Below are 22,892 nucleotides of genomic sequence, written 5' to 3'. Positions count from 1 at the left end.
TGATCCTACCAGAGACACGTGGCTCTAGATCACATGATCGACGGTCACGTGGGTGTGAAGTTTGAAGGTTCGGGATGGAGCTGCCGGTGGTCAGCCTGAAGGTGAAGAGAGAGCCCGGGCCGGGAATCTAAGTGTCTCGGGAGGGGATTTGGGGTGGGGATTTGTGGACCGCGGCAGTCGGAAAATCCGAAGCTGGAATCAGTTAACATTGGGGGTGGGTGTGGGGGGGTGCTGGGGTTGGGTGGCTGGTGGTGGAAAACATCTGAGTCCTATTTCCAACCCCTCCTCCCCAAATCCCACCTCGGCGCCAGTGTCTCTCCACCCCAATCCCGCGAGGTCACCTCTATTCCCCCCTCCCCCTCCCCCTCCCCCTCCCTGCTGGCCCACTCTCTCCCTTTCCTCTGGGGTGGCACTATCTCGCCCTGCTGTGTGTGGGCGGGGCTTCTCTCTTTTTGCCTCTCCCCTTGCCCATTTCTTTCCCCTTCGCTCCTTCTAAATTGCAGTTAGAATCTAAACAAATGCTCCAGGTTACAGTTACAAGCCAAATAACAGGTACACTGTGAGTTCCAGGCTGCAATATTAGATGCTGTATGATCTCCTTGGGATGGTGTTGTGACAGAATGAGACCAGACTATGTCTCTGAAGTTGTTGAATTTGTTTTAGTTCTTTTGAATGACTTGGGTTCATGTTCCCACAGATGATCATAACTGTGCACTGGCTCCTGACAACCTGGTGAGTGATGGATTATCCAGCCAACATCTGTTATTTTTCTGTCCAACTGGTGACATTATGTGGTAACATCAACTAATATGGCATTTTCCCAACCCTTTTTAATGTGGAAAAATATCCTATTGTGTGTCAGAGGTGTAAGTGGAAGTGAATGAATGCTGAGACAAAGGAAGTGATGTGGGGAGCTGTGTGTAAAGCACTATAAAAAGTCTGACAACACCAGGTTTTAGTCTAACCGATTTATTTGATAATAGACTCACAAGCTTTTGGGGTTAGCCCCTTCGTCAGGTGAATGGAGAGTTCTGGCCTCAGACAGAGCATATAAAGCACAGACAGTTTAGAAATTACTGATTAGAATGCGAATCCTTACACCTAACCTGCTGTTCAAGACCTGAAGTGGCTGACAATGTGAGTGGAAGGAGCACTGATCACAGGTTACAGAAATGTGTATTGTCTCCAGACAGTACAGTAAGTGAGGTTTTGCAAACCCAGGCAAGTCACGGGGGTTACAGATAGTGCGACATGAACCCAAGATCCCTGTTGAGAGCGTCCTCATGTGTGCGGAACTTGGCTATCAGTCTCTGTTCAGCGACTCTGCGCTGTCGCGTGTCGTGAAGGCCGCCTTGGAGAATGCTTACCCGAAGGTCAGAGGCTGAATGCCCGTGACCACTGAAGTGTTCGCCAACAGGAAGGGAACAGTCTTGCCTGGTGATTGTCGAGCGATGTTCATTCATCCGTTGTCGTAGCGTCTGCATGGTTTCCCCAATGTACCATGCTTCGGGACATCCTTTCTTGCAACGTATCAGGTAGACAATGAAGGATGAAAGGAAACAAGAAAGGATGTCCCGAAGCATGGTACGTTGGGGAGACCATGCAGACGCTATGACAACGGATGAATGAACATCGCTCGACGATCACCAGGCAAGACTGTTCCCTTCCTGTTGGCGAACACTTCAGTGGTCACGGGCATTCAGCCTCTGACCTTCGGGTAAGCATTCTCCAAGGCGGCCTTCACGACACGCGACAGCGCAGAGTCGCTGAACAGAGACTGATAGCCAAGTTCCGCACACATGAGGACGGTCTCAACAGGGATCTTGGGTTCATGTCGCACTATCTGTAACCCCCGTGACTTGCCTGGGTTTACAAAACCTCACTTACTGTACTGTCTGGAGATAATACACATTTCTGTAACCTGTGATCAGTGCTCCTTCCACTCACATTGTCAGCCACTTCAGGTCTTGAACAGCAGGTTAGGTGTAAGGATTCGCATTCTAATCAGTAATTTCTAAACTGTCTGTGCTTTATATGCTCTGTCTGAGGCCAGAACTCTCCATTCACCTGATGAAGGGGCTAACCCCGAAAGCTTGTGAGTCTATTATCAAATAAATCGGTTGGACTAAAACCTGGTGTTGTCAGACTTTTTACTGTGTTTACGCCAGTCCAACGCCGGCATACCCACATCATGTAAAGCACTAGTCAGAGGTAGGTAGCTTTTAAGAAATCTGAGAAGGAGAGTCAAATATCCCCATCGCATGAAGCCCTGAGGACCAGAGACACAGGCATAAGTGGTTGGGGAGGGGGGGGGAAGGAAGGGAGGGAGGGAAATGTGCCAAAGCCAAATGTTGGCAAAATGCAGACTTTAAGAGGGGGTATATTGGAGGGAGGGAGAAAATCAGAGAGATGGGAGGTTAAACACAAGATTGAGAATTTTTATTGGGATTTGGAACTAATGTAGGTTAGTGAGAGCAGGTGTGATACGAGTAACAGAGCTTTGGATGAACTGAAATTAAGGGAGGAAAGCATCCTGGCTAGGAGAGGATTGCAATAGTCAAGTCTGGAGGGACAGTCATGAATAAGGGTCTGAGGGTGACACAGGGGTTAGCACTGCTGCCTCATAGTGCCAGGAGCCTGGGTAGATTCCTGGCTTGAGTCACTGTCTGTGCAGAGTCTGCACATTTTCCCCATGTCTGCATGGGTTTTCATTTCCTCCAGGTGCTCTGGTTTCCCCTCTCAATCCAAAAGATGTGCTGGTTAGGTGCATTGGCCATACTAAATTCTCCCTCAGTATTATTGGAACAGGTACCAGAGTGTGGTGACTAGGGGATTTTCACAGCAACTTCATTGTTGTCTTGATGTAAACCTACTTGTGATACTAATAAACTTAAATCAGATGGGCTGAGGTTGGAGCAGGTCTGGGCAATGCTGTGGAGGTGGAAGTTTGATAGTGAAGGAGTTCAGGTTGGGAGGTGACTACTATATTGAAGCAGTGGTTTTATTTGAAAAGCCGGTCGCATTTTTCATGGGGGTTTACATACCATTTTGTTTCTGACACCAACTTGTATTTTAGGTATTCTAATCGCTTTGTACCCAGAACTCAGTACAGTAAATGCAGACGCGAAGCTGCTATTCTTGAGGGAATCTCATCCCATTTATGAGATGCAAATTCTCCCTTTAACTTCCATCAGTCAGACCACCTAAAAACATTAACTGCACCTTCTGTGCTAAACATTGACTTAATTATTTATAAATTGACAAGTGGTTGGTTTACTGCTCGAGTACCCAAAACTATCAATCCTCAGAAACTAATCAAGACTGAATGTAGTATTATTTCCCCTTTGGTTTAATTTGGGGAAAAAGTGTTTACAATCATGTTTCAGAATTGAGTTATGATTTTAAGCCTGAGCCTTGGAGAATTCTGGAATATTCCAGAATGAGCAGAGTGTCTGAATTCAAATCATTTGGAGCTTCAGTTCAGCTAAAGAAACATCTTGTGTTCCTGTCACAACAGGAGGAAGCCTGATTCTGACAAGTTGAGGGTACGAAAGGAGAGCATGCAAGCAAAATTTGATTCTGTTCAGCTCCCTCCGCCTAGTTTCCTATTTTGTAATGCAACTGAAATTTCACAAGTTCCTGTGATGTTGGGACAGACTGCATGAAGCAGGGAACAGTTTATATGCAAGTTTCTGTGGTGGGTGGGGATGTCGGGGAAGCAGAAACTAAACAGAATGTTACAAGCCAGAAATAGCTCATCATAAGTTACCCAGCTGTCTGCTTGCACTCAAAAAAACACTTTTTTAATTTTCTTCATTTGAAGGAACTTTTTAATTCCCTAGAAAAAGTATTTATGGATTCTAATTCAAAATGGGTTAGTGGCAAAGAATTCCACATTCTAGCCACCCTCTGTCCAAATACGTGTTTCTACTCTCTCCATTTAATTATTACATTAAATTATAATGCCTTCACTTAAACTTGTGTCCCCTGGTTATCATCCCTTTGGAAGCACCCCAGACATTGTCTCTTCCACCTTCTTCCGTTGGGAAAAAGATACAAAAATCTGAGATCACGTACCAACCGACTCGAGAACAGCTTCTTCCCTGCTGCTGTCAGAGTTTTGAATGGACCTACCTTGCATTAAGTTGATCTTTCTTTACACCCTACATGACTGTAACACTACATTCTGCAGTCTCTACTTCTCCGTGAACGGTATGCTTTGTCTGAAAAGTACAAGAAACAATACTTTTCACTGCATATTAATACATGTGACAATAAATCAAATCCAATCAAAGCAAAATCAAAATCTGTAGTTTGGACACTGAATTGGCATCAGGTTGAATTGGTAGGCCTGGATGCTTCCAATTAAAGATGCAGAAGACTGAGTCGTTTGGTTTATTTGGGTGGCGGTCTTTCTGGGTTGGATTCCTTTTGAGGAATCTCTGTCCGCAGCGGGGCAAACCTAGATGTCCATCTTCAGCAAACAGGGTTTGTATCTTGGTGGAGGAAGAAGGGAGCTGGTGGGACTCCATTGAGATCTTCTCCCTCAGTTGCCTGTCTTCACTTCTTTGGACAAAACATGTGTTGGTATGTCATTTGAACTTCCTCCCCCTATTGCCAGGGCAGCTTATAAACAGATCAACTTAATGCAAGGTAGGCCCATTCAAAAGTCTGGCAGCAGGGAATTGTATTCCCCAGATATTCTCTCTTCCACCTTCTTCCATCAAAGAAAGGATACAAAAATCTAAGGTCATGTGCCCACCGACTCAAGGATAGCTTCTTCCCTAGCTATGATTGTAACACTACATTCTGTACTCTCTCGTTTCCTTCTCTATGAACTATATACGCTTTGTCTGTATAGCGCACAAGAAACAATACTTCTCACTGTATGCTAATGCATGTGACAAAAATAAATCAAACCAAATATAACTTATCTAAAATCATCTCTCGCCTAACAGTCCTGCCACAATTCCTGCTGATCCTGCTTTGGATCTTGCTCATTATTTTTGTATTCTTTCTATAATGAGGTTCCCAAAGTTGTACACAATAATCCAAATGCAGCTTAACTAAGGTCTTGTATGAGCTCAATGTTACCTCCTGCTTATGAATATTATATCTCTGGATACAAACCTGTTGATCTGCTTCCCTTTCTATATGTGCTGGTGCTTTTCTTATTCTTGGTGTATATTTACACACCAAGGTCTATCTGCTTCGTTACTCCACGTAAGACCTTACAATTTAAAGCATATTTTCTTCCAATTTCTTAGTTTAGATTTTTCTGTATCTGCTGCATACCTGTTGATCTATGTGCTGTTCTAGTCTTTTACAATCCACAACTGCTTCTTGGGTGTAATGAGCAAATTTCAGATATTGTCCCCTCCAGTCCCAAGAGGTGTACAGTAAATAAGGACGGCTTAAGTCTAGACCTAGGAAACATTGCTGTCCATTTCTTACCTGTTTGAGAAACATCCTTTTATCGCTGTGTTTTGGCTTTTTTTCAGCTTTCTGTTTACCTCCTATTATCTTTGCATTATCTCTCTCTCGGCATATTATTAAATGATTTTGAAGATTACTATTTTCTGTATTTATCCTCTAATTTCTTCATAATATTATAACTGGCCAATAATGAGCCATCTGTTGGGGATTGTTGACTGGCCCTGATTACTGCAATTTGGAAATAAAAAGCAAGAGTTAATGTCATTCCATTTTACGGATGCTAGTGTTCACAAAGAACTGACTTCCAGGTAATTGACTTGTTCTGTTCAGGTTTGTCCCAATCACTCTGTTTGGAGAGGCAAGTTTGCTTAAGTTAATGGCCATTGTTGCAGCCAAGAGGGGCATCTAAAATTGAGCTTAAAGATGAATAAGGCGAGAAAATTTAGTGTATGAGAGAGATCTTGCTAGAAGTATAACAGCAGACTAAGAATTTCTGTAGCTATTATATGATCCGGTCCTCAGGCAAGGTCCCCCAAGCTTGTTACCCTCTGTCCCCTCTGTTGAAACTGCCTCGGTATGAGCCCCTATTTGTTAAGCCCTGGACAGGATATCCCCCCCATTGCTAGGACCTCCAGTAAGGAGGAATAAACCGATTCCCTTTCTTTATTCAACCCACTTTGCCCAGTCCCAAACTATTTAGGTTTTAAACCAATTTAACCAGGTACTCTTGATTTTAAAAAAAGCTACTAAAATGCAAGAAGAAGATAACGTGTTATGAAGTTGAGTTTGTGAAATTGGAACTTGATGTTGGTGAAGATGTAAAAATGCTGGAGGAGAAAAATACATTGTGACATCTCTTTTAAAAAGCTGGTGTTTTGTTTGGAGGTTTAAAATGCAAAGTACGTATAGAGTCCAAGTGGAAACATTTGTATCTAAAAGTCAAGTACTAGTTTTGACAAGACAACCTGTTTTTTTTTCCACATTTAGTCCAGTCAATTTAAAGCAGGCACTCAGCTACCAGGAACCTCTAAAATTTGAATTTGATGGTGTTAACAATACCAGACCAATCTTTTTGTAGGAAAATTGATAGATCATCACAGGTATAAAAGAGTGCAGGGGAAAAAAAGAAAGGAGAGCAACAGAAGATTTGCCACAGAAGTATAAGTCTGCTATTATACTTCTAGCAAGATCTTTCTTGTGCACTAAACTTTCTCGCCTTATTCATCTTTAAGCTCAATTTTAGACCCCTTTTGGCTGCAACAATGGCCATTAACTTCAGCAAACTTGCCTCTCCAAACATAGTGATTGGGACAAACCTGAACAGAACAAGTCAATTACCTGGAATTCAGTTCTTTGTGAACACTAGAATCCGTAAAATGTCAAGCCTCGAAAAGGAAGGAGCAGCTCTCAACTCTGCCAGCTTTAGATATCTAACTAGCAAAAGGTACCAAATAAGAAAGAACTTACAGACAGAGGAATCAACAGAAGAATTCCAAAAGATTTCAAAAGCCACAAACCTGGTTGTATTTTTGAGTGACTGAATTCTATTATTATATATTTTTTGGTTAATGAATGAGGGTTGTATTTATTTGAACAGCATTCCATTAGAATCTTATTTTATTCAGTATGTTACTTGTTTAGTAAAAGTTCCCTGTTAGTTAAATAAATTGTGTCCATTTTAAAGTGACTGTCAAGTATTTCTTAATTAATCACTAAACCCTACTGAAGAAGAGTTTGCCTTTCCACACACTTAACAGATAACAAGGCAAGGTATTCCTCTTCGGGGGATTCAGCATTACTTCTCAAAAGGGGGGTCAACCTCGCTTCGTAACATATACCACTTAAATTCACATAGGCTAGAAATGAGAAGTGTCAAAAATAAGAGTTTATAAATAAGATGCACAAATCAGTCTTTGCCTTGTTCATGAGGAGTAGATAGTGAAATGTTGGATTTGGATATGTGATTCCAGTAGTGCTGACTTTAGCAGTTGAACAGTTCGTTTTGAGATTCAACGGTTCTACAGTTTAGCTGAGAGGAATTGTCCTGTTTCCTTTTCAATTGTATCTTTTCTGACTAGATCTGCAATCAAAGAAAGAAGACTTTTATTTTGCTTGCCAGGACAGTGTGGGGGACTCTGCTGACTTTCCTTGTTTCTTTCACTAGTCCACACTGGTTAAGTTTGCTACTATCTTTTTAATCTATATCTCCTGTGTATTCCTGGAAGGGGAGAACCCACACAACAGATCTGGGATATAGCTTGTTGAATAAAATTTCGACTGAGATGATGATCCGCTTCCATTATCTCCACAAGAGATGACAGTTCAGTCTGTATTGCTTCTTCAAGATGTGTCTGTCTGCTAAAGAGTGTAACATTCCATTGTTTCTCAGGTCTTTGTATACTCCACACTGGAGCAGAATCCATGTTGGAGCAATTCAGACAGTTATGAGTCAAAGATGGCTGAGAATGTAAATTCAATATGTCCATTTTAAAAACCATATTGTATCTAAAAGTTCAATATGTCTGTACTTAATTCAGGGCTTTGATCCATTGTCATGACAATATTTTAAAAATAAATCAGTTAAAGTGAACATTGGTTTGACAGAAAATGAGCCTGGGGAAATATAGTGAAAAAAATAAGATGAGAGATTAATTGAATTTAGAGGGACGTGGTGATGTAGTGGCATTGTCACTGGACTTGTAACCCAGCGACCCAGGTTAATACTGTGGAGACGTGGTTTGAATCCTCCCGTGATAGATAATGAAATTTGAATTCAGTAAAATATCCAGAATTTTAAAAATCTAATGACCATGAAATCATTGTGGATTGTCTGAAAAAAAAACATCTGGTTCACTGATGTCCTTTAGGGGACAAATTCTGCCATCCTTACCAGGTCTGGCCTACATGTGACTCTTAAATGGCCAAGTGAGCTGCTGAATTCAAGGCCCAGTTAGGGCTGGGCAATAAATTCTGGCTCAGCCAGTGCCACCCGCATCGTATGAAATTTTTAAAAAATGGTATTTTGGATCAGTCTTCAACATTTCATCCCAGAAATGGCTGTAAACCAGGAAGTAGAAGGGAGGGAAGAATTCAGGAAATTTACAATCACCAGGGAAGTGGTACTGAGAAAATTGTTGAAGCTGTCCCTGACAAGACCCTGTATCCTGATGGATTTCACCCAAGGATCTTCAACAAAGTGGGGAGTGTGATAGTTGATGCTTTGGTGTTAAACTTCCAAAATTTCCTAGATTCGGGGAAGGTTCCCTTTGATTGGGAAATAACAAATGTAATTCCTCTCTTTAAAAGAGGGGAGAAAGAAAGTAGGGAACTACAGGCCAGTTAACTTAGTATCTGTCATGGAGAAAATGTTAAAAGCTATTAGTAAACATGTTATAGCAGGGAATTGGGAAAGATGGTAATAGGCAGAATCAACGTAGTTTCATGAGAGGGAAATCATGCTTTAACCAATTTATTGAAGTTCTTTGAAGAAGCAACATGTACAATGGATAAAGAGAAACTCATGGATGTACTGTAGTCGGAATTCCAGCAGGCAAATAAGGTGCAACACCAAAGGCCATTGTAGAAAATAAAAGCTCATGGTATGGTGGGTAACATATTGGAATGAATAGAAGATTGGCTAGCCTACAAGAAACAATTGGCATAAATTGATATTTTCTGGTTGGCAAGGTGTAATGAGTTATGTCTCACAGGGATCAGTGTTGGGGCCTCAACCTTTTACAATTTATATCAGTGACTTAGATAGAAGGACCAAAGGTATGGTTGCTAATTTTATTGATGAGACAAATATAGGTAGGGAAGAAAGTTGTGAAAAGAACATGAGTCTACAAAGGAATATAGATAGGTCAAGTAATTGGGCAAAGATCTGGCAAATGGAGTATAATGTGGGGAAATGTGAAATTGTCCATTTTGGCAGGAAGAATAGAAAAGAAGCATGTTACCTAAAAGGTGAGAGATTGCAGAGCTCTGAGCTTCAGAGGGATCTGAGAATCCTAGTGAATGAATCGTAAAAGGTTAGTATGCAGGTACAGCAAGTAATTCAGAAAATTAAATAGAATGTTATAACTTATTCTGAGCAGAATTGAATACAAAAGTAAGGTGGTTATGCTTCAGTTATACAGGACATTGGTGAACACACCAGGAGTACTGTGTATCTTTTTATTTGAGGAAGGATGTAAATGGGTTGGTAGGAAGGTCTTATGGCACAGTGGTATTGTCCCACCACTGGACCACAAGTTCCAACTAGGGGCTGTTTATGTAGCGGGGAATTTCATTTTGCCCTGAATCTGTTATCTGTTCCCATTACTTGTTGCACAATTGATGTTTAGTTTATTTTTTTTTGGGGGGGGTTGCGGTGGGGGGTGGTGGAAAGCGCCTTCACGACCTGGTTCAATGAACTGATGAGCAGCTCGCAAATCCATCCACCACTTCCCTACTATTCCTCAAAGGGAAAAATGTGTGTCTGAAGATGTGCTTTAAAAGGAAGTGTGAGAAACAGTTCAATAAAGATTTACTAGACTAAAACCTGAAATGGGCAGGTTCTCTTATGAGGGAAGGTTGGACAGCCTGGGATTGGAGTTTAGAAGAATTAAAGGGCGACTTGATTGTAATCTTTAAGATCTTGAGGATTCTTGGCAGGGTGAATGTCGAGGTGATGTTTATTCTTATTGAGAATCTAGAACTAAGGGTTACTATTTAAAAATAAGGTATTGCCCATTTAAGACAAAATTGAGGGTTGAGAGTTTAGAAATCTGTTCTTTAAAAGACAGTGCAGCTAGTACCTTTCCATACTTTTAAGGCAGAGCTAGATAGATTTTTGAAAAGCAAGGGGATGAAAGATTATTTGGGTAAGTAGGAATGTGGAGTTGAGGTTACAATTAGGGCAGCCATGATTTTATTGAATGGCTGAACAGACATGAGGGGCTGAGTGGCCTGCTCCTGCTCCTAATTCACATCTATGTAAAATTGTGTTGTATTTCAAAAAATAAAATAACTGAGTGTAAAGTAGGAATTATAATTGTTTATGTATCATCACCTTGTTTTATATTTCCTCATCACTGGTGGAAAAGAGTTGGGGGGAGATGCTGGGGAATAAAATTTTAGAATTGAGCAAACCAGCCCCATTCCCAGTGGTGAAGCATTTAAAAGAAAGTTTATTTATTAGTGTTATAAGCATGGCATGGTGGTACAACGATTAGCCCTGCTGCATCACGGTGTCAGGGACATGGGTTCAATTCCCAGCTTGGATCACTGTCTGTGTTGAGTTTACACTTTCTCCCTGTGTCTGCGTGTGTTTTCTTAGGTGGATTGGCTATGCTAAATTGACTCTTAATGTCAATGGAATTTGCAGCGTAAATTTGAGGGGTTACGGGAATAGGGCCTGGGTGGGATTGTAGTTGGTGCAGACTCGATGGGCTCAGTGGCTGCCTCCTGCACTGTAGGGATTCTACAAGTAGGCTTACATTAACACTGCAGTGAAGTTACTGTGAAAATCCCCTGGTTGCCTCACTCTGGTGCCTGTTCGGGTACACTGAGGGAGAATTTAGCATGGCCAGTGCACCTAACCAGCATGTCTTTCAGACTATGGAAACTGGAGCATCTGGAGGAAACCCACATAGACATGGGGAGCATGCGGTTGCTGCCTGAGCTGGGTCGTGGTGATAAAGCATAGAAGCAAAAAATCTTTCTTCGTTCATTAAGACAGGCAGCATATTGAACTGTTGCAAATTTAATCAGCATCGTTAGGACAACACATGTGAAATGTAAAGGAAAGTCATCTTTGATCAACTTGCTGGGGTGGGGGGTGCTGTCTTGGGCATTCCTGACACTGCTCAATGAGTTTGATTGTTGTAATGAGATATGGATTGTAGTGGCTGGAGTGTGGCGGTTGAGGTGTGAGCTGCTGATTGAGGTATCAGTAAAGAACATTGGGAAGGCCTTGAGGTTCAGTATCTCAACTTTTAATTCTTGGTTGCTGTTGCCTGAATTTGGAAATGAGAAGTTGTAGTAACAGTTCCTTTTACAGACTGACCCTTGCATCATTAAACGTGGAGGTGTTGGCATTGCCAACACCTGAAAGTCAGATAAGACAGTGACATTGCCTCACTGCTATTTAAAGATCCATCCCACCACCACAGGAGGGAAGCAACTGTGTCGTTCTAAGCCAGTCTTTGATATACCCCTCTCTACAGCAGTGTACTGGGAGTGTGTCACCTGCACTGAGCCACAAAATAGTGCTGGGTGCTTTTGGAGGGAGGAGAAGAGTTTTTATAGGACAGTTGGAAATTCCTTTCACAGGTCTGAACAAACCAAATAACTTTTTTTTTATCTGAAACAAACATTTATGGAAACAAAAACGTACCCAGAGCTGGAGACTAAAGGGGAAGTGGAAAGAGAAAATGTTACTTTGCTTGAGCAAGATCAAGAATCTAAATGCATAATTTTGAAAAAGCTCTGCAGAATGCTGCAAGGACTTTGATTTAGTCACCATACTGATGTGGCAGTTCATGCAGGCTTGACTCCTTGCATAGGAACATTACAAATAGAAACACAAGTAGGCCATTCAGCCCCTAAACCTGCACCATCATTCAGTAAGATCATGGCTGATATGATTGCGGCCTTAACTCCATTTCCCCCATAACCCCTGACTCCCTTGTACATCAAAATTCTGTCCAGCCTGGCCTTGGAAAATATTTAATAACCCAGTCTCTACTGTTCACTCGGGAAGATAATTTCCAAACCCTCTGAGGAAGGAAATTCTTCCTCATCAGCATCTTAAATGGGAGATCTCTATTTTGAAACTGTGTCCCCTTGTTCTTGATTCCCCACAAGGGGAAACTTCATCTGAGGCATTTCCCCTGTTAAATCCCCTCAATGTTATATGTTTGAATGAGGTTGCTTCTCGTTCTTCTAAACTCCAATGAGCGCAAGTCCAACTACATCTCATAAAACAAACCTCTCATCCCAGGAATCAGCCAAGTGAACCTTCTGAGTTGCATCCCAATGCAAGTCTATCCTTCCTAAATTAAGTTGGCCAAAACTTCTTCACCCCAGGCTTGACATGGAGAGGTGCTCTTCCAAGCTGTGTAACCACAGATCTCTAACTGACAGAGATGCCGATGGTCTCTTTTGGACTAATTACTTACTTTATACAATTGTGCCTACTCAGATACTTGGAGTTGTTTTGTGTTTTAAAGAAGTTGTGACCAAGTTCCCAAGCAGAGCAGTTGTTGATGGTTTTCTGTTTGACAGGGGCTGTATGACTTCCTGGCTCCCACCACCCTACATCTGGAGTAATTACGCTGTACTGGCCATTGGGGTTTGGGCCATTGCCCAGAGAGACTCTGTTGATGCTGTTGTGATGGTGAGTACCTCAAATCAACATTGACATAAAGCTTTCCTGGGTATAGATGCAGCTTCCATTTTAGTGTTTCAGTTTATATTTCCACACCCCAACAATTGCGAAAGTGCTGAGCCTTTCTGAAACACATCTCACTTCTGGCTACCCAGGTGACCATTTTCATGTGAGTCTAGACAGTGACTGTTGCCAAGTTATACAACAACAAGGATCATGATATGATATTTATTGATGCTCTTGCAACAGCAGCCTCCATATAGTCATAAAGCACAGGATCTGATTTTTCCCAATTTGACTTCTCCACCCTGCACTGTTGTCATTCTTGCTCCCCTGTCCTGAGCTCAAAGTTGTAAAGTTTATTTATTAGTCACAAGTAAGGCTTACATTAATACTACAATGAAGTTACTGTGAAATTCCTCTAGTCACCACAGTCTGGCACCTGTTTGGGTCAATGTACCTAACCAACATATCTTTCAGATTGTAGGAGGAAACTGGAGCACCTGGAGAAAACCCACACAGACATGGGGAGAATGTGCAAACTCCACACAGTGTCCCAAGCTGGGAATCAAACCCGTTTCCCTGGCGCTGTGAAGCAGCAGTGCTAACCACTGTGCTACTCCTAAAGTCAGTCACCATCGAATGAATGCTCAGAAGTTTGAGAAGATGATCCAGTGTTTTCTCAGGATATTTAGGAATGAGCAAGACAAACGCCATATACCACAATTAAAAACAGAATCGGGAGTCTTCCTGGTTTATTGGTCACCTCGCACTTTACTCATCGAACATCGTGTGATTTTCACTGACATGTACTGCCAGTTAATTTTGCTGTTGTTCAGTGAAGTTGTGACTTAATTCAGTAAACCAAACGTGGTTATTTACTTTAAAATGAGTAACATTAACTGCATCAAGTGCATTCCATTCCTCAAACTAAGTGGGAGAGACCAGTTGTGGGTTGTGATCGCTACAGCTGCAGAAGCGAAGCAATAGACAAGTGCAAGGCTATACTTGTCCAATATTGTTTGCATGAGTCACGGTACATGACATCTCCAAGCATCAATCATTTACTGCTTCAGTTTAGAGTGAAGTCTGGGGTTTAAAGCATTCTTGACTGTAATGCAGTCATTATCAGCTGGGATCAGCTTACAAGAGGGTACCTCAAATCACGATTTATGGTGGATGGCACCATGTTAGCTCTGCTGCCTTCCCATCCTAGGCACCTGGGTTCGATTCCAGTTTTGGGTAATTATCTAAAGGAATTTGCGCATTCTACTTGTATCTGTGTGAGTTTCCTCTGGGTGCTCCAGTTTCCTCCCACAGTCCAAAGATGTGCAGATTAGGTTGGTTGGCCAAGCTAAATTGCCCTCAGTATCCAAAGATGTGTAGGTTAGGGGGATTGGTCAGGTAAATATGAGGGGTTTTGGGGATAGGGTCTGGATTAGAGGCTCTATTGGACAATTGGTGCAGACTTGATGGGCTGAATGGCCTCTGTCTGTACTGTAGGTACTTTATGATTGCAAGAATCCTATGAACACCTGTGCACTAAGGGTTGAGATTGATCCCTGGGCACAGCTACCTTGTGCTGGATTCACAATGTTCCTTTTACCTCCTAGAATGGCCTTGCACCTCTTGGCTGACTATCTGGATCAAGGATTATTATATGACCATAGTCAATAAACTAGAGAATAATGCTTCATGCTAGGAGAGTAGACATAAAATTAGAACATGGTGAGGTCTCCCTTTCTTTTACCCAGTCTTGTGTTTAGTTCAAAATTAGCTGCTGTCATAAAGTGAGCTCATGCCCTTCGATTGTGTCTGCTCGTGATGTTTGTTGAATCTGATGTCTTTCTTTTTCTTTTAGTATTTAGTTGGCATGGTGATAACGATCCTCACTGACATCATCCACATTGCGATCAGCTATAACCGTTATGCCGATGGACACTTCAGTGTTGCATTGAGGGACCAGTTCCGCTTCAGTGTTGGCATGACGATTTTAAGCCTCCTTTTGAAACCGGTTTCTTGTCTCTTTGTGTATCAGATGTATAAGGAACGAGGGGGAGATTGCAGTTTAAACTTTGGTAAGGGTTTTGGTCAACCGAACCTATCGCTAACTCTGACCGACAAGGTGGGTGATTGGGGTGTTGTGGTAGGAAGATGTATTAGTGGAAAGCTTAGAGCTGAATCAATCTGCACAATAAGAGGTATTAATTTACCTCATTTCTTCCCTTGCCCACTTACACCTGGTAGAATAATAACATTGTCATTCTGTGTTAATGAGGTGACCACAAGGGCACATTCTGGAGTGGAGATTTGAATGAATTGACACAGTGAGAGACATTAATCCTGGAGTGATGGGTGCGTGGGTTGGGCAGGAAGCCTAGATTCTCAAGGTGGGTGAGAGGCATTCATTGATTGCAGACATGGAATGAGGTTGAAGAGATTCAAATCACAATCAAGCCTGTTGACATCCTTAGCTGATGTGCACGCTTATGACCCTGCGGGACTCGCTGAATGATTTTCAGAGACTCCTTGCTGCAACTCTGGGTCAGAGCTGATCATCTGACAAAGCAACTTTGTTCCTGGGCTGTAGGCCTGGCAACTTGTTGAATAAATTTGCTGAACCTTTGGGAGGAGCGATGAATACCTTGCTGTGAAGCTACTGTTGGTGTTAAGAGCTGCTCCCTTTTAAAATAATTAAAATTATAATGACAAGAGAAAGATGCAGCCAATATTAATGTTTCTCAACTTTTGGCGTTTGGTAAGTTTGGGCAGGGTGTGTCCGTGTTCCCCACTCTAAGCCCTTGAGAGGGCCTACACATTGGGTGCAGTATTTGGATGCTTTGAATGAATTATATTTGAATGGGGTGGGGGGGGTTTACTTTTTAGCTAATTGTGCTGAGTATTCCTGTTCTGTTTGTTTCTCAGCTTCCTGAAGGTGTTTTTTGTTTAGTCAAAGCTTATGTTTGTCTTTTTCTTTCTTTCTCTCTCGCTCTCCTCCCTGGTTTCTCCATCCCAGACCTGGACAGCTCCATTGACAGCAGGTTTACGTGCGATAGTGTTGAATCCAGTGCTCACTACAGTCGTTCCTACTGAACCCATCCCTATCTGTCCTGCAGTGCGTGTACACTCCTCCCTTTGTTGTATCCCTCAGCTCTCCTGCTTTTGACCGTTGACCTTCCAGTAGTCGCCTGATCCCTCCTAAGTTGCTGCAATGTTGTCGCTGTTTTTATGCTGTCAATTTGTTCTTTGTGAAGACCCAGATGATTACAAGTCTTTTTTCATTTTTATATAATGTATCTGAAAGTTTTTGTGTCCTGTTCATTGTCCCATTTCAATGGGACTTTTTCTCTATCAAAACCATGGATAATTGAATGAAGATTTGTAGTATGGATTTGTGATTGTCACACAGTTTCCTTGGTGAGTGGCTGACCACATAGATGGGAAATTCACAAGGTGGATCTTGCCATGCTGAGTTTGTGGATCTTGGCTAAAGCACTATAATAAGCCTTGAAACCCTTATATTGGGGAAGATGAAATCTGATGCCACTAAAATAGGATGCATGATAACCAATTCTGAGGACTGAAAGAAACTGCCAGGGGATGTTGAGAACAAGGCACAACAGACAAAAGAGGTGGCTGAAAGCATTCCACTTCGGTGAAGTAATAATTATACATCAAAAAGATTATTCTCCAATTTTTCTCCACTACCAACTGTCTCCTTAATAATCAAAACAAAATACTGCAGATGTGGACATCTAAAATAAAAACAGAAAATGTTGGGAAAACTCAGCCGGTCTGGCAGCATCTGTGGACAGTAAAAGCGTTGATGTTTCAATTCCAATTAGTAGTACTTCAGAATTGAAGAAGTGTCATATTGGACTCAACGTTAACTGTTTCTGTCTCGACAGATGCTGAGTTTTTCCAGCATTTTCTGTTTCACTTAGCTCCCTAAACCTGTCTCCCTGCCCCCTTCAAATTCCAGCAAGAACTGCAGGGGTCTAATGTACTTTGACACTAAGATTGAGACCATTCATGCAGCCGCCTCCTGTGCCTCAGCCTGTGTCTTTATTTCCTATTTTCCCTCATGCCGCCTTGGAGCTCATCATGTCAATGAGACCCACATCCTCCTCCTTCACCCCATTCCCACTAAACTGCTGATCACCCAATTGTCCTCTCAGGCCCCTGTGCTAATTGACTTTGTACAAGATTCCCCCTCTTCAGATGCTGCCCCACCTCCTTTCAAAACTGCTAGAATTGCTCATATTATCAAAAAGTCACTCTCAGCATTTTTCCCCTCAGAAACCTTCCCTTGTCTTCAACCTTTCTCCCTCAAAGTTCTTGAAAAGGCTGCAGCTCCCAAATCTGCCTCCATATTTTCATGCAATTTCGTAATTCAATCTCTGCCATCTACTTTCCTGCCTCACCCCACCACAAAGTAATAAGTGACACAGTCCAAAACTGATACACTGCCCTGTCCCATCCATAGCAATTCCATTGCAAAGTTTGAGATTGTTCATCGCACCATTCTCTGCCATCTCCTCTCCAGCAGAGTGGGTTCCTTGCTTGATTCCACACATCTTTATTCTTTCATGGGATGTGGTCATTGCTGTTACGCATCCCTAATTTCCCCTTGCACTAAGTGGCCTGCTAGTCCATTTCAGAGGGCAGTGAAGAATCAACCACATTGCTGTGGGTCTTGAGTTACATATAGGCTAGACCTGGTAAGGATGACAGATTTACTTCCTTAAAGGACATTCGTGAACTAGATGGGTTTTTAAGACAACTGACAATGGTTTCATGGTCATCATTAGATTTTTAATTCCAGATATTTTAATGAATTCAAATTTCACCATCTGCCATGGTGGGATTTGAGCCCAGGTCCCCAGAGCATTACATTGGATGTCTGGATTATTAGTTCAGTGACAATATCACTATGCCACCACCTTCCTGTAAATATCAAGACAATTGTAACCAGTGTTTCTCCAGCAATAGTTCCTGTTCTCTTGCTGTTATCTCTGCAGGCTTCTAAAAATCTCTTGTTGCCAAACAGCTTGCCTAACATCCATTTGATGGACCATAATTTGCTCCATTTAAGCAAAGGGAAGATTTAAGTCACAGTTTCTGGCTTTTGCCACAAACTCCATTCCTTCACCTCTGAGTCATCCTTCCTGGTCACTGTTAAGGTTGAATTACATTGTTGATAACCTCAATGTCTTTCTTGACTTCAAGGTGAACATCTGAGTCAATATCTGTTCTATGATAGGGATTGCCAAATTCTATCCCTGTCTCAGCCCTTCTGCTGACACCCTGAGTTTTTAGTTTTGTAATCTCCACAACTGTCTCTTCCAAAGCTCTCTGCATCCTTTCCCCTCCTTAGATTTTAGTTTATGCTCAGCTCTCCTACTTGCATCCAATGACTCCTGTGCTTCATGACATGTTTTGATTTTCATCCTCATGTTTAAGTCTCTTCATATCCATCCCCTTCAGTATCTCCAATGCTCTCCTGCCGTTCAAGACTCCAGGAACACAGCATTCGTCTTGTTCTGTCCAATTGTGCAAACCCCACCCTTTACCCCACCATTGGCAGCTGCACCTTCAACTGTTTTTTCCCCTTTTTTAGTACCTTTTGGTACTAAAAAAAACAAAAAAAAATTGAAATTGAAACTAATTCATGATTCCCACTTGAGGGACAAATAAGATCCAAGCTGACAAGATGAGACATTGCATCCCATCTTGGGATTGATCTAACACTACATCTAAGCCAAAAAGCTACTCTGATTCTTTACCTTAGCTGGGGCAAGCCACCATCGCAGGAGTCAACCTACCCTCAGTGCAATGGGCTAGCCTCATCCCCTGCCTCATCATGGTTTCACCCTTGCCAGGTTAAGTTCCACAATCTGAATGTCTCACCCCTCAATCTTTCATCTTCATTCTATCCTTTAAAAACAGCCCCCGTTAAAATTCACACCAAGCAAGTTTTTGCTTGTACCTTCCGACACCACCTTCAACTTGGTGTCAGTCGTTGCCTAATTATCCTTTTGTGAAGTATCTTAAAATGATGTGCAAATTGCTGCTGATTTGACAGGTGTTTAAAATGATGAGATCAGACAAAGACCATTTCTAGTGATTGAGGGGGTAACATAAAATAATAAGTTAGATAGGTTTCTCTTTTTTTAAACTATTTACAGCTTTGAGTGGAATTTCGGAGAAGCAGATATCATGTCAACACCTAGAAAGAGATTAGATAGTTGGTTGAAGGCAATGGGAGTAACGAGATATGTGAACAGGGGAAGAGCATGGACTTTAGGTTATTGCTAATTCAGATTGATTGGGCCAAAACATCTGTTTCTTTGTGGCAGTTTCTAGGTAATGTTGGAATTTTATTGCTCATTCCTCAGTGAGCAGTCCCTGACTCTGCCACTGTTATTTTAATAAGCTAGTGCTTTGGGTTCCAGGTAATTTGCTGTGTACTCATAGCTGAAACCACATCTGTCTGGTAGTTCTTGTGTTCCTCACTTGTGTAGTTTGTGGTTCTTTCTATCGGGGGGAAGCGAAAATGACTATTTCTCTGAATTGTTCTGCACAGGTTTTCCAGGTTTAACTGGTGGTCGGGATCGAACTTCATACCAGACTATTGATGGGCAGGAGCCTCTTCACCAACCTGCTGTTTCTGCAGGAATCAAGACCCCTAGCGCAGCCTATTAATGTTCAAGCTGTAAAGTGCCACTGTATAAAAGCCTGTATAAACAACCTTGTGCCTTAGATTCCATGACCACTTACTCCTGTACGTGTGTTGATGAGCAAATGTATTCTGTGCAAATGTCCTGTTCACATCTTCCAGACAATGTTATTGTGGTGACTGCCCAGGAGACAGCTGGGCTGCAGTACTGTCAGCAGCAAAAAGCTACTGGGAGTTGAGGCTGGAGATTGTTACGCTTCTGATTATTCTAGCCCTGGTGAATTCCAATGTAGTACATTGGGATATGAATTAAAATTGCTTGTCTATTCCATTTAGGATATTACAATCTTGGCTGGATACGCAATGCAGAATGAAAGCTGTCGCCAGCTCCCCAGACGTTTTAAAGGCATGGTTCACTGTATTAACACAAAGCCATAGCGACCAAGCTGTTGAAGGTGACTTGCCTTAGACCTTTACCACAAATACCTTGGGAGGCAGAGATGACATTAGTCATCCACCATTTAGGCACAGACATTTCCCACCTTACCAGCAATTTACTGCACCGATACTGTTTCAATTCCTGAAATTTATGACTGTTACAGTTTATAGTATTATCCAAGTACATGCTTTGGCTTTCTTGATCACAACCAAAGTATGCACGTAGCCCCAGTAATTTTGTACTTGAGGGTCTCTTGCTGAGATTTAGTAGAGTGGATAAGGGAGTTTAATGTTGCCTTAAATTTGATTACTGTTATGAATTTGTTTTGACTCTGGCTAGAGCTGAAGTGTTGGGTTGGCAAGACTGGTGCCCAATTGCTGTTTGTAAATGGGACATAGGAGAGTGGCACCAGGTGACCAGCCCTGATCTCCCCTCGAGGAAAGTGATTCGGGAATTTGCAATTTCGGAGCAGTTGGTGCAAATCTGTGTCACTCTCAGTACGTTGTGCCCTTGCCCTATGTGCATAGTGAATTGGGTAGCTCATGTGAAATGGTGCAGCTTCATTGGGCTGATTGGCCTGTTTTTGTGCTGTAACATTTTGAGAGGAAACCGTTCTCTTGTTTGCAGTGGGCTGAAGGACAGTTTTATCTGTAGTGAGGGATCATTGCTTGTTATCTCACTCTCCATTTTCAAGAGCAAATGTGACTTTGATTATTGATTACAGCCTAACTTCTGAATTCCCAGTAGAGTGCAACCCATTTCCAGAATGCTAAAGTAAATGTGCCTTATAAATTTTATTAACCAGTAAGAGGCTTGATTTTATGAAGCTGCACAATAGATGAATGAAAGAGGGAAGCACCTGTGACCAAAACCAGTGCAAGCAGTTGTTGAGGAGCTGCTGCTGTTGCCTTTTGGGAATGGTAAGGGGTTAATAGCAAGTCCATTTTCTGCAAGGCATTTGTACTGTTCCAATCTCAAGATGGTTGCTAGCCTCAGCATCTGATTCGATTGCCATGGGAACAAGTACCAGCTATCAATCTTGGGCTCGCAGTGTGTGGGTGAACGTTTAAATCCTGATATGTAATTTTGCTCAATTATGTGCCATTTGTTCGATTTTGGTGCCTACTTACTGTCAAGCATCCTGAACACTGTGATTGTGAAATGTATCTATTATTGCTAATAAAATCCACTAAAATGGACAGACTGCAGTGAACTATGAACAAATGCTACTCAATACAGGTGTAGTTCAACATGAGACAATTGGCATCTTGGAATAGAGGCCTCCATTCTTTTCCAAAGCACAGCTGAATTTTATAAATCCTCAGCAATACCAAGGAGAGTTTGCTGCTCACGGTATCAAATAAAATGAAGCTGGCAGCAAAAACTTTGCCACCAGTATTTGTGCATAAGCCACAATATTAGACCCAATTTGCTGGGTACAGACTGATAGCTTTCCAACAGGTGCCACTTAAATACTAAACCACAGATTCAGGATCATCGAATCACAAGTTTTCTTTTTAACTTTCCTAACAATAGCTTTAAAACAATAATGGTACTGTTCTGCGGTCTTCTTTCTCAAACCTTATGACATACAAACTAACTCGCTGCAAACCACAGCTTGCTCATAAAGTCCTGACAGTGCAGAAGGAGGCCACTTGGCCTATCACGCTTGTACCAATAACAATCCCAATCAGGCCCTTTTCCTATAACCCCATGTATTTACCCTGCTAATCCCCCGGCACTAAACAGCAATTTAGTGTGGGCCAACCCACTTAACTTGCATGTCTTTGGACTGTGGAAGGAAACTGAAACACCTGGAGGAAACCCATGTAGACATGTGCAAACTCCACACGGACAGTGACCCATGGAATTGAACTTGGCTTCCTGGGGCTGTGAGGCAGCAGTGCTAACCACTGCTGTCATAACTCATCAATCACTAACTGCGGGAGGTCTGATTTCTCTAATAATCCCTTAATTCATCAGAAATGAATGATGCAATAAATGTGACTAAACATCCTTGTCTGCTATTTGATTCTGCTGCTAATTTAGATATGTACATTATGTATTTAAAGCAATAGTAGCAGGAATTGTCCGAAGGACAATAAAACATTGAAGCTTTAGATGCAGCCCAATGCAAGGGAGCAGTTTTGAAACCATTTCACTGAAGAAGCAGAGTAGGTGTTACTCCCTTAATATTTGTCAACAGTTTTCCCTTCAACCTGCCCTCTGAGCTTTGGTCAACTTGCAGCTACTGGGCATGAGGCTAGTTACCTCCTCGTTTCTTTGTAAACTTTTCAAGCCCCAGGGAAACTCGAGATGAGTCACACTGACAGAGCTGATCAGCAAAGCTGTTGTTCCTAAGAGAATTTTAGGGATTCTCCAGGGATCCTTTTATTTAATTGAGAAATCCTTGCATCAGCTGGTCATAGCTACAGGGTTTATTGTGCATGTTTCTGATCCTTGACTTTATTGACCTGCCACATGTGCTTTTTATAATATGTGTTTCCATTACTGCTTTCAATTAGATAGTATACAAGGACAATACATCATTTAAGAATTCTCATTGTAAGATTCCACTGTGAGAACATAAGAAATAGGAGTAGGGCATTCAGCCCCTCGAGCCCACTCCACCATTCAATGTGATCATTGCTGAACTTCTTCAAGATCATTTTCCTACATGAGCTCTGTATCTCTTGGTGTTTTTAATTTGTAGCAACCTACTGATCATGTGGATCACATGATCTTATTGAATGGCAGAGCAGGCTTGAAGGGCCAGATGGCCTACTCCTGCTCCCAGTTCTTATGGATCATGTGTCATCTCCTGCTGCCTTGCTTTTATGTCACGCTAAGGTTCAAGATATGGGAAAACAGTTTGGGCTGGGATGGGGGAGATCAGTGAGACTTTTTCTAAAAAAATTATTATTACTCTCACAAGCAGGCTTACATTAACACTGCAATGTCATTAC

At 42.0% G+C, this 22,892-nt stretch overlaps 1 protein-coding gene across 1 annotated transcript; it reads left to right on the top strand.

The window, feature by feature from the left end:
- Positions 1-40: 40 nt before the first annotated feature.
- agtrap (angiotensin II receptor-associated protein) lies at positions 41-21,125 on the top strand. The gene is made up of 5 exons (XM_080215221.1): positions 41-101; positions 698-732; positions 12,706-12,817; positions 14,670-14,886; positions 19,395-21,125. The coding sequence occupies exons 1-5, from the start codon at positions 75-77 to the stop codon at positions 19,511-19,513; spliced, it is 510 nt and encodes a 169-aa protein (XP_080071347.1). The 5' UTR covers positions 41-74; the 3' UTR covers positions 19,514-21,125.
- The last annotated feature ends 1,767 nt before the right edge of the window (positions 21,126-22,892 follow it).

The sequence above is a fragment of the Carcharhinus amblyrhynchos genome, chromosome 30 (genome assembly GCF_965287045.1).
Source record: "Carcharhinus amblyrhynchos chromosome 30, sCarAmb.v2.hapA, whole genome shotgun sequence".
Classification (NCBI taxonomy): Eukaryota; Metazoa; Chordata; class Chondrichthyes; order Carcharhiniformes; family Carcharhinidae; genus Carcharhinus; species Carcharhinus amblyrhynchos.
Note: the sequence above shows the minus strand (reverse complement) of the source record. Positions and strands in the feature narration are given on the sequence as shown.

Excerpts from the sequence above, each read along its gene's own strand:
- agtrap (XM_080215221.1), top strand. The coding sequence starts at position 75 with ATGGAGCTGCCGGTGGTCAGCCTGAAG. Across the intron at positions 733-12,705 it reads CACTGGCTCCTGACAACCTG|GGGCTGTATGACTTCCTGGC; the intron begins GTGAGTGATGGA and ends TCTGTTTGACAG. Across the intron at positions 14,887-19,394 it reads AGATTGCAGTTTAAACTTTG|GTTTTCCAGGTTTAACTGGT; the intron begins GTAAGGGTTTTG and ends TGTTCTGCACAG.